At 32.2% G+C, this 13049-nt stretch overlaps 1 protein-coding gene across 1 annotated transcript in view; it reads right to left on the bottom strand.

The window, feature by feature from the left end:
- The window catches only part of LOC127720337 (delta-1-pyrroline-5-carboxylate dehydrogenase, mitochondrial-like), a 37346-nt gene that overhangs the window by 21278 nt on the left and 3019 nt on the right, over nt 1-13049 (bottom strand). Inside the window, exons 2-8 of the mRNA XM_052226910.1 lie at nt 11463-11688; nt 10648-10695; nt 8788-8943; nt 7909-7989; nt 2103-2177; nt 1796-1870; nt 401-588 (exon numbers count right to left, since the gene is read on the bottom strand). Of these exons, the coding sequence (XP_052082870.1) occupies nt 401-588; nt 1796-1870; nt 2103-2177; nt 7909-7989; nt 8788-8943; nt 10648-10695; nt 11463-11688 (849 nt within the window). The remainder of the gene's footprint in view (nt 1-400; nt 589-1795; nt 1871-2102; nt 2178-7908; nt 7990-8787; nt 8944-10647; nt 10696-11462; nt 11689-13049) is intronic.

The raw sequence follows: 13049 nt of genomic DNA, 5'->3' as shown, positions 1-13049 counted from the left end.
AATAACAGCCTTCCCTTTGTGATATGGAACCTTGTGGTACAATGTCAGAGAGATCCATACACTTACACACAAGTTATTGTCTGGAAGTTACAAAAATGCTTATTTTTGGCCCCTTTTTGGCCCCTAATTCCTTAACTGTTGGTACCATAACCCCCAAAATCAATCCCAACCTTCCTTTCGTGGTATAGAACCTTATGGTAAAATTTCATGGAGATCCATTCACTTAAACTAAAGTTAGAGTGCGAAAACCAATGTGTCTTCGGACGACGCCAGACGACGACGACAACGACGACGACGACGACGACGCCAACGTCATACCAATATACGACCAAAAAATTTTTAATTTTTGCGGTCGTATAAAAATAGGCCATGAAAATACTTCAGCCTAAAGAAAAGGTACCTAACACTGCCAGTAAAATTGATTCCTGCTAGATGTTTGGAAGCTGTGACTGTATCGCCAAAGACTGGTCCGTCTGCTGGTACAAAATTAATGACACCTGGTGGAAGACCAGCCTCACGGTATATTTTGTAAACTAAGTAATTAGACAGCATGGCTGTATCTGAGGGCTTCCATACAGTAACATTTCCCTGAAAGAAAATTAAGAATCTTGTTTAATACTCATAAGAAGTTCAACATTAAACTGCCGTGGATTCATAATTATTCGTGGGATACCATTTTTTGTTGATTTTGTGGGTATAAGTGAACCTCTGTTTCTTTCAGAGGAGTCGAGTGTTGGTGGTTGATTTAGTCTGTTGTTTTGGTCATATTTAAATGTCAATGAAGAACACATTTTCTATAGGCTGATATGCAAACTTTGGCAGCATCACGAAATCAAATATCCACGAAAATAAAATTTTTCCTCTATCCATGAAAATTGGTACCCACATAAAATATATTAGAGTATTTGACACTAAACAAGTACGTTGGTTTTCTTGCTTGAATAGTTTTACATTTTTTATTTCTGGGCCATTTATAACTTGCTATGCAGTATTGGTTTTGCTCATTGTTGAAGGCCATAAATTGACCTATAGTTGCTAACTTCTATATCATTTGGTCTCTGGTGGAGAGCTGTCTCATTGGCATTCATAACACACCTCCTTTTATTTCCAAACTTTAAGGTTGTTTTTGAAGGACTAAATTTATAGATCTGTTTTGATATTGAAATGGCATTATAGAAGTAAGTGATAATCATCTCCTTTTATCATGTTTATATAGCAGGAGATTGATATCCTGTTAATGAACTTTTTCTTGTATCATTTGGACTTCAGTGTGATTCTATTATCTTTCACTCCAATATTTAGACTGTTTTTACCTAGACAATATTTTTCATTTGTCATAAGGCCTAATCAAAATATATGTTTGGTTCCAGATACCCGACCGACCCTAGTGGAAACCCTTATACCCTAGAACTTTTTTTTCCATTTCTGAAAAATAAATTTTGAACGATCCCATTTTGAGGAATGTGAATTTTAATAATTAAATAAATTCACAGACTTCTGTCATCAGAATTTCCATTATAACATGGTATCCACTACTGCTAAAAATGCAAAAAGTTCTCAACATGATAATTAACTAAAAACATAACATGTCTGTTTAATTTTCAACCAAACATATAGAAAATGGCGAACTTCCAGTTGGGGCATGTATAATACCGGATTCGGAATCTGTGAACACACGATTTATTAAAAAAAAGGGCAACCTACCAACGCTATTTTTTTTCAGGACGTAACTGGAACCACACATATATTTTTATTTGTCATATGTAAACTACCTATATTCTATATTTATACATACCATCATTGCTGGTGATTGACAAAGATTGCCACCAATTGCTGTGAAATTAAATGGACTTATGGCTGCCCAGAATCCCTGTCAACGAGAAAACCGATTTTATTGTAAAACAAGTAAGATTGAGTTTGTGAATATTATCTCTAATAATATGATACAAAGCCACACTTTTGAAAACTAATGGAACTTATTCTTGGTCTGTTATATGTTCCAATAGTAAATTGTTTGTTTTACCCCCTAAAGATTTGACGTTATCCAATTAGAATTAGCCTTACAAAGAAAACTACATAGATCTGAAAAATAATTTTCTTACCTCCATACCTCTTAGGTTCTGAGAATTTAATGTCTCTTTTGCAGATGGACTGAGTGGCTGTTGTGTTTGTAAACTCTACAAATGAAAATCAAAACTAGCCAATCAAAATCATGGGACATGTAACAATACATTTACGGTATTACTAGCCAATCAAATCATGAGACATGTAACTATAGTTATGACTGGCCAAGCTAATGATGGGACAGGTAACAAAAGGATGACCGATAAAACTGTTTGTCTAGATTGCCTTTGTATTTTCAAGGCTGCAGTCCTTTTGTGGCAATTACTATTCTTAAGATATATCAATTGTGCCAAATATTATTTTTCAAATGTATCAATTGTGCCAGAATACCTAAATCATTAGCACCAAATTATATGTTTGTATATCTATGAAATTATTGACGTTGAACTGTTACTTGTATCAGTCCTTAGTAAATTATTGAACCTTTTGTCAGTTTAAATACAGCTGTATGAAGCTGCCAGCAGACATTTTAAGAAACATTTGCCATTGAAAAATTTCTGAAGAATTAGATATGGGTACTAAGCTGGAAGAGATTATGTTTGTGTGTATGCATATAGCTACAAATTTAAGTCTTTGTTCTAGTTGTGTCACATAAAATAAATAGTTTTATGTTTTATCTACAAACTTTTAAAATGTGCTATTTCTAAAAAATTTAACTTCTCCAGTGTAAACCCTGAATAAAGGAAAAGATAAGATTTTATCTAGGAATTTGTGCAATTGTATACCAAATACATATGGTGCAAATAATTATATGTATCTTGAAAAGAAGTGTCACAAACATATTATTGGTGCATACCAACATCTCCCTTAACAAAACCTATTTCAATTTTTGCTTAACATTAATTAACTTGTTGGATGGAGTCTTTTGTTTTGAAATAAAGGGAGAAAACCCATGAAACATGCAAATTAAGACCTCTACAAGTCAAAAGCTAAAATTAGACTTATTTATGTCTAAGCTCTGACTATTTAATAAAGAATATACTGTATTTGTGATGTATTTATAATCACTAAAATTGCAAATGGATAGGTTTTGCAAAAACAAGAACTAGCATTTTAAATTTATAAATGTTTGTGGAATGCAGCATTTCTTGAAATCGTAATAATTAAACTCACATATCTGTCCATTGTTCATGGTCAACATGTCTAACAACTGCAAGAAAATATGTATGCAAAAATCTCTCAAATTTACAGAACAGCATAAAGTTGCATCTTAACTGTTTTTTAATGTTGTCTCATGCACATTTACTTGAAAACCTTTTCTGTGAGGGCTATTCCATTAAAATGTATGATGGAGGGTAGGAAGGGAAGTTTAATTATTGAATGTGGGTCATGGGACTTTTTTCAGTATGCGTCTATTACCATTATGCAAAATTATCTAAAAAATGGTTCTTGGTTGTAGGGATATATTTTGAAAGTCCCTTCCTACCCTCCCACTTACATTTTAATGGAATAGCTCTGATGATTTTGTTCTATCATTTATAGGATCCTAGCTATAGGGAATAATATGTAAGTGCATCAGGCTTCAAAAAAGTAGTTCATCTTTGTGTATAATGACCCTATTTAACTGTACTCAGAATTGCTAACAAATCAAAAAATTGTAATTTTTTCATTATGTAAAATTAACAAAAGAGATCGGATACAATTTTTAAACTAGATATCCTAAAGATGATTAAGGCCAAGATTGGTTCAATTTGGCCCAGTAGTTTCAGAGGAGATTTTTGTAAAAGTTAACGGACGACAACGGACGTCGGATGCCAAGTAATAAGAAAAGCTCACTTGACCCTTTGGGTCAGGTGAGCTGAAAATGTTTGCTGAAACATCCCTCTGTTCCCAAGTCTAGATAAATGGGGAAAAATTCCTTAAACAATTCCATAATCACAGGTGCACCACTTCAACATGTGTGCAATCTTTTTGTGAAGTTTCAGCGATCTGGATTGAAAATAGGAGGAGGGGATTACACAAATAAGGCATCCACTTTTCCCCAGGCCACCAGACATCACCATACAATAAGCTGATTCTGGACTGTGTCTTCGTTCAACCTAGCCAATAATAACCAAAAGACATCAAGAGAGCAACACTCAGTCTTCAACAATAAACAGGTACTATACAAATTGTCAAGTTCTAAATCATTTTTGTGTAAATTGTCTTCAGTCTAAAAAGTTGTGCATACATTAAACACAAACTATCAAAGATCTGACATCAATGCTAAATTGTCTCCAAATAACTAAAAACACTCTGTCCTTTCTTTGCACTTTCTCCGAAGCAACATGCACTTTTTCAACAGTGGTAGAAACACATTGTATGGCCTTCAACAATAGGCAAACCCCATACCACATAGCAAGCTATAAAAGGCCCCAAAAAGACAATTGTAAAACAATTCAAAGGATGGTGCTTGGTGAAAAAGTGGGAAAAAAGTATCCTTATGGTAGGAACTAAAAATAAAATGCTTCGCTGGGCGCAGCTTGATACGACCGCAGAGGTCGAACCCTGAACAGTTGGGGCAAGTATGGACACAACATTCAAGCTTGATACAGCTCTGAATTTGGATTGTGATTAAATATTTGACACAGCATAGGTTTCTGACACAGAAAGAATGTGGTCTAAGAACTTCAATTTTTTTAATTTACCTATTATGGTCCAATGCCCAAAATCAAAATACATGGTTAGATTCAGCATATCAAAGAACCCCATATATTCAAATTTTGTTGAAATCAAACAAAGTTTAATTTTGGACCCCAACTTGGACCAACTTGAAAACTGGTCCCATAATCAAAAATCTAAACACATGTTTAGATTCAGCATATCAAAGTACCCCAAGTTTTCAATTTTTGTTAAAATCAAACTAAGTTTAATTTTGGACCCTTTGGACCTTAATGTAGACCAATTTAAAAAACGGAACCCAAAATTAAAAATCTAAAAACACGGTTAGATTTGGCATATCAAAGAACCCCAATAATTCAATTTTTGATGAAATCAAACAAAGTTTAATTTTGGACCCTTTTGACCTCAATATGAACCAATTTGATAGCGGGCCCACAAAATAAAAAATCTAAATACATGGTAAGATTCAGCATATCAAAGAACCCCATATATTCAATTTTTTTTTAAATCAAACAAAGTTTAATTTTGGACCCCAATTTGGACCAACTTGAAAACTGGGCCAAAAATCTAAAATCTAAATACATGTTTAGATTCAGCATATCAAAGAACCCCATATATTCAATTTTTGTTGAAATCAAACAAAGTTTAATTTTGGACCCCAACTTGGACCAACTTGAAAACTGGTCCCATAATCAAAAATCTAAACACATGTTTAGATTCAGCATATCAAAGAACCCCATAAATTCAATTTTTGTTAAAATCAAACTAAGTTTAATTTTGGACCCTTTGGACCTTAATGTAGACCAATTTAAAAAACGGGACCCAAAATTAAAAATCTAAATACACGGTTAGATTTGGCATATCAAAGAACCCCAATAATTAAATTTTTGATGAAATCAAACAAAGTTTAATTTTGGACCCTTTTGACCTCAATATGAACCAATTTGATAGCGGGCCCACAAATAAAAAATCTAAATACATGGTAAGATTCAGCATATCAAAGAACCCCATATATTCAATTTTTGTTGAAATCAAACAAAGTTTAATTTTGGACCCCAATTTGGACCAACTTGAAAACTGGGCCAAAAATCTAAAATCTAAATACATGTTTAGATTCAGCATATCAAAGAACCCCATATATTCAATTTTTGTTGAAATCAAACAAAGTTTAATTTTGGACCCCAACTTGAAAACTGGGCCCATAATCAAAAATCTAAACACATGTTTAGATTCAGCATATCAAAGAACCCCAATAATTCAATTTTTGATGAAATCAAACAAAGTTTAATTTTGGACCCTTTTGACCTCAATATGAACCAATTTGATAGCGGGTCCACAAATAAAAAATCTAAATACATGGTTAGATTCAGCATATCAAAGAACCCCAAGAATTCAATTTTTGATGAAATCAAACAAAGTTTAATTTTGGACCCTTTTGACCTCAATGTGGACAAAGTTGATAATGGGGCCCAAAAATCAAAAATCTAAATACATGGTTAGATTCAGCATATCAAAGAACCCCATATATTCAATTTTTGTTGAAATCAAACAAAGTTTAATTTTGGACCCCGATTTGGACCAACTTGAAAACTGGGCCCATAATCAAAAATCTAAATACATGTTTAGATGCAGCATATCAAAGAACCCTAAAATTTCAATTTTTGTTAAAATCAAACTAAGTTTAATTTTGGACCCTTTTGACCTTAATGTAGACCAATTTGAAAACGGAACCAAAAATTAAGAATCTAAATACACGGTTAGATTCGGCATATCAAAGAACCCCAATAGTTCAATTTTTGATGAAATCAAACAAAGTTAAATTTTGGACCCTTTTGACCTCAATGTGGACCAATTTAAAAACGGGGCCCAAAATCCAAAAACTTAATACTTGGTTTGATTCAGCATATTAAAGAACCCCAAGAATTCAAGAATAAAACCCCATTGAAATTGATCAAGAAATAAGCAATTTATACGAAGTATCTTCTTTTGCACAATACTGTGCAATTGAATATTTCTTGCTATTGTGCAATACTGTACAATTGACAATTTCTTGCTATTGCGCAATATTGTGCTATTGGATATTTCTTGCTATTGCGCAATACTGTGCAATTGAAGATTTCTTGCTATTGCGCAATACTGTGCAATTGAAGATTTCTTGCAATTGTGCAATACTGTGCAATTGAAAATTTCTTGCTATTGCACAATACTTATTATAGAATAATTTACACATCCTGTTTGGTGTGTATCTCCTACCATATCATTATTATTTGCTTTTAAATATTAATCAGAAATAACCAACTTAAAATGGAAAATATTAAAAGAAAAAAAAAAAGGAAAAAAAGAAAAAAAAAGAAAAAAAAAAAATCCCCCCCCAAATTTTTTGAACCCCCTTGTGATTCATCACCCCCAAACTCAATCCCAGCCTTCCCATTGTGGTATGGTACCTTGCAGTACAATTTCAGAGAGATCCATACACTTGAACACAAGTTATTGTCTGGAAACTAGAAAAATGCTTATTTTTGGCCCCTTTTTGGCCCCCTATTCCTAAACGTTACGGGCAATTACCCACAAACTCAATTCCAGCTTTCCCTTTGTGATATGGAACCTTGTAGTACAATTTCAGAAATATCCAAACACTTACACACAAGTTATTGTCATGAAACTAGAAAAATGCTTGTTTTTTGCCCCTTTTTTGGCCCCTAATTCCTAAAATTTTGAGACAATTACCCCCAAAATCAATTACAGCCTTCCCTTTGTGATATGGAACCTTGTGGTACAATGTCAGAGAGATCCATACACTTACACACAAGTTATTGTCTGGAAGTTACAAAAATGCTTATTTTTGGCCCCTTTTTGGCCCCTAATTCCTTAACTGTTGGTACCATAACCCCCAAAATCAATCCCAACCTTCCTTTCGTGGTATTGAACCTTATGGTAAAATTTCATGGAGATCCATTCACTTGAACTAAAGTTAGAGTGCGAAAACCAATGTGTCTTCGGACGACGCCGGACGACGCCAGACGACGACGCCGACGACGACGACGACGCCAACGTCATACCAATATACGACCAAAAAATTTTCAATTTTTGCGGTCGTATAATTAGCATAGTTAGGGTTTTCTGAAACTCAAATATTTATTTGTTAGGCCTAGTATTTCTCTATCTTCATGTATGAGATCTTACCAGTGCATATTGTACATTAAATCTAAGGAAATCAATCAATTCACAGACTGCATCAATTTCAGCTTGAACAATATTCTTTGCCTGAAATAAAAACAATATTTAAAAATATAAGAATGTGTATGATGACATGAATTCCCCCCGCTCAAATTTCAAATGAAAATTGGACGGACGGAAGGAAATACAGACGGTCAAGGGTAAGACTTAATGCCATCATCGCCTAATGTGAATGCATAACAACAAAAGAATGTGTCTCTGAGGACATGAATGCCCCTCCCCCCTTTCTCCTCAAGCTTCAAACAAACAAAAATGGGGCCGAAGACGGACTTCAAGGGTAACACTTAATGTCCCTGTCACCTACTTGATTATTTTTTTTTGTGATTTCAGAAAGTTAATATACATCACGTTCAAGAAAATTTTTATAAATACCATAATTCCATTTATTTTGATGTAAAATTATTTTGGCGGTTTTTACAAAAATGTAGCAGTCATATTTTGATGTGTTCAACATTGGTACTTTGATGTATTGATTTAATTAATCAAATAACTATGATTGTCCTTATTTTTTATCAAATGAAATCATGATATTATATCATATTTTATCATGATTATCGCGAATGTTTGAGGTCAATGCTTTATTTGGTTTGTTTAATTTTAACACTTTCATGTTCAGCACCAAATAAATCAAAATATCCCAATTAACGATACTCTAAACGTGGTAAATATTTCACAGAGCTGTCTTCTTCATAAAATATAGCAAACTTCATTTTACATTATTTCTATTTAACTAGATTTCATTAAAATGTAAATTTCTATGAAAAACTGTTTACACTAAAAATATCTGTCGTGAATTTTTTAGAACTGCAGAGAATTTTTAGTTACCTGGCCCATCATTGTTGTAGCCATTAGATCCATTCTATATTCTTTACTCATCAGATCAGCTGCTTTGAGGAAAATGTTGCATCTTGCTTCCAGTGGAGTTCTGTCCCAAGCTTGTCTTGCTTTTAAGCTATTATCTATGGCTTTTTGAATAAGTTCCTATAATGGCATAAAAAAAACTGATTGTCTCTTTTTAACTACAAAATGGATGTTCTTAAATGTCATATTTATCATTTTCCTTCATCAAATTGAAAAACAAAGACGTGAAAGATGTCTTCGGGTTTTTAATTGTTCTGTAGGTTGCTGTCTTTCCTATATACGTACCGTACATACTAGGTGATTCAGCTAATATTCACCCGTTCTGGTGTTGAGTGAATAATAGTGAAACAGGGTGATTGCATGTGAATTTTTAGGTCATTTGAAATGTATATCTGATGATTATACAAAGATACAGGACACTCTGTCTTAGCCTGAGTAGAAATGTAAATGTACAATACACACAATTTGATTCACTTAAAATTCATCAATTCTGGTGTTGAGTGAATTATAGCGAAACAGGGTGATTGCTGGTGATTTAGTTATTTACATGTAGTATCAGTTGAGTAAACAAAGATGTATGTCACCCTATCGAAATGTAAATGTATAATACACACAATGTGATTCACTTAAATTTCACCAGTTCTGGTGTTGAGTGAATTATAGTGAAACAGGGTGATTGCTGGTGAGTTAGTCATTACATATATCTGATGAGTAAATAAAGAAGTAATTCAGAGTGAATCACTGTATTTACCACAGCCAGAAAAAATTACCACCAAGAATGATATTAACTTATTCCCATTGTGTGTACTTATATGTCACCATGAGATAGTTTCTTTCAATGAGTAAAAGAATTATTCAAGAATTCAAATAAAATAGAAAAACATTCAATGAGTAATCTAACAAAGAACACATTCACGAATATGTATAGCGTATGAAATAATTATCAGTGTTGTTCAGTAACAAGTTGTGTAGTTTGCGATTTGAATTCTGGCGTAAGTTATTCTATTTATTACATTTTTGTGTACATTGAATGACTATGGAATTGTTAATGGAAATAAAGTAGAAAATGCAAGGAACTTGATCTCTTTCAAGAAATTCTCAATTCATTTTGTTGCAAAGTCATTCACAATGTCTTGACAATGTTGTAAGACATCAGAGAAGTGAAATTATCAGATTTATTTCCCATGTGAAATAATTGGTTTGTATGTAATAAAAGTTTTCAATGTATCTTTGCTTCTCCTCCATTTTTTCTTCTAAGGCAAACGTAAATGCATTCTAAAGGTAATAATTTAAACTCATGAAATTTGAACTTGAAACAATCAAAGTGCTTGACAAGCACTGAGGGTTAAAGAGTGCTTTCATTTTGCAATCTGAACTTAAAATTAGATATTGTATTGCATTTGGCCACATTATGTATTTTGAATTTGAGTTATCTCCCTCTGTTTATAATAGTACATTTTAGTTGAACCTATTTATATAACAGATTCATACACCAAGTTATTTTTAATAAAACAGTTTTCTTACAATTAAACTTACTAAGGTTATTAAAATACACATCATTTTGTAAACTTTAATATCCGAGTATTGCATATATATCATTAAAAAATTGCATGAAAATGCCTGGATAGGTTCTTAAGAATGTTCACTTCACTGCACGGGTCGCACTGCAGATGTTAGTTAAACTATTAAAGGTAGTGATAAACCAGGAACATCTAGGTATCAAGCTAGCCACAGAAAGGTTTTGATAGCACATGTAGCAGGAAAGTGATCTTTACCCCAAACACAGATTACGCACACACACTATTCTACATTTTATCAACTTACTGGTGTGGCATTATAATATTTGGCAATCTTTACTTTGTGGTCGAATGGCTGAAAAAAAAAAAATAATGTTACTAAACATTTATTGCTAAACATGTATTATATATTTCAAACTTTACAAATAAGTTACTGAAATATAATATTCACTGAGATCAAAGGCTGAGGGGAGTGATATAACTCATACATTTCATATTGGAACTTTTATTTAACTTTTTCTGTATAATTGTTATTATGGTAATGGTGTACATTGTTTTGATGCTGTTTTTTTTTTTTTTGGTGTTTTATTTTTTCATTATTACAACTGTTGAAAGAATAATATGTTCCTAGTAACTTCCTACTTGTAAGAATTGCAATTAATCATATAGAGGCTCACATACACGTATTATGCTTTAATTTGATGAAGGCAATATTTATTATTAATGTTATTCTTTGTCCCTTGATTTTTATTCGCAAGAGGTACCTCTATAAGCATGATAAGGACTTTGTTTTATTTACAATTACACAGTTTTATATGTAAAATGTATGTTGGCCTGAATTGTTTCTCCTTGACAATTACACTGATACTGTCAAAAAACTTTTTCCGATTCCTGTGCTTGTTTCTAGAATAAAATCTTGTTTGTGGTTGTTTCTGTAATTATTAAGATTTTTTTTCAGATTTGTCATCAAGTTTCTGTTGATTTTGTCAAAATATGTCTAGAAACTGGACAGTTTAAATGACATGATTTTTTTTTTGTGAAATCCAGTGGTTGTGCAGCAGTAACATTGATATCATCCATTTTTTCCAAATTTTATCAATTGATGAAATTTTTAAAACTCACTTCTACTTGATATTTGATTTCCGATGTTCTAAATTCTTCGTCACCAATAACAATGGGAACATCCTCTGTCCTGGTGCTGTACTTATCTAGAGTTTTTAGCAAAGCTTCTTTCTCTTCACATCCATCTTCATATGATAGTATTGGCTCATTGACAGCTGTGTAAGCTGTAATAGTTTGTATTTGTCTGTTCTGTGCAGTTGAGGTGACTTGTGGGACTCGACATAATCTAAAAAAAAAAATCAAAATGTAGATGTTTTTATTTTTTTTTTTTGTTGTGTTGATGGTTTGTGGTCTCACTGATATACAATACTTTCAAATTGTATATGTCTTTTTTTACTTTTGTTGCATTTTTGGGTTGCGGTCTCACTGATATAAAATATTTTCAAAATGTAGATGTCTTTTTTTTAAATTTTTGTTGTACAAAATGTATTGGTGTGTTGCTGTCTCACTGATATAAACACCATATCAACTTTTTCATTTTTTCAGATATATATCAGTCTGTGCCAAACTGTTTTAGGGTTTGTCTGACCAAAAAGAAATTTGACGTTTTTCTACTATATTTTCATCTAAAAAATCTGAAAATTTCTGTCTGCCCAAATGATTTTTTGTCTGACATTTTGTTGGTCAGACAGAGTTTGGGATACACTGATATATGTGCTTTTGAATTGAATGTGTTTTTTTTTTAAATTTACTCTATATGAAAACAAGTGATGTTCTCGCTTTTGCATGAAGCTCAGAAGTTGATTTTTGTTTTAAGCTGAACACTGTATGTTAGTATGAATGCTTGTAGTAGTGTTTGCATGCTTTTTTGAAATAAAAAATACTTTTCTTTAGAAAGATTCATGGTATATACCGCCACCTTGGATTGTACTATCGCAGTACACAATCAGTGTAGTTATTTGCCCAAATCTGCAAATTTGTAGACAGATGTGCAATTTTATTGGTTAGACTGTTTATATATATGAAGAAAACTTGCTGATTTATTGCATTATCCAAAATATTTAAATATTAATACCAAACATTTGTGTTTAGAATCAATTTTTTCAGCTAAGCCATTTAAGGGGAGATAACTCTTTTAGTAAAAAAATTATACTGGACTGATGGGGAAATATTTTATTTTACTTGTAGCAAGAAAACAAGTTCGGTGACAGCATTTTTTCTTTTTATTTTCTTAAAACATATTATGAAACCTATCTTCTCACAACTTATTTCAAAATTCTATCTCATAGATTTCTTTTTATGCACAAAAATGTGTTTTTTCATGATCATTCTAACCAAATTTGGGCAATTTTCAACGACTCATAGCTTGAAAAATAGCACTGTGACCTATCCTTTTTATTATATTTTTGAAAAGAGCATAGTAAAATTTCATTTTGGCAAAGTATAAGAAAATTCTATCTCGGGAAACATATACTTATGATCTACCTTAAATATCATCTATACTATCATGTTTATCATTTCTTAATTTTCCATTTTCTTTATAAAATGAGAAATAAATATATTAATGGTAATCAAGGCATGTCTGGACACATGCCAGACACTTTTGTAAAACTTTGAATTGGACACTTTTTATTACATGTATTATGA

This window comes from Mytilus californianus, unplaced genomic scaffold (assembly GCF_021869535.1).
Source record: "Mytilus californianus isolate M0D057914Y unplaced genomic scaffold, xbMytCali1.0.p SCAF_11, whole genome shotgun sequence".
Lineage (NCBI taxonomy): Eukaryota > Metazoa > Mollusca > Bivalvia > Mytilida > Mytilidae > Mytilus > Mytilus californianus.
The sequence above is the reverse complement of the archived record's forward strand: the minus strand, read 5'-3'. Positions and strand labels throughout refer to the sequence as shown.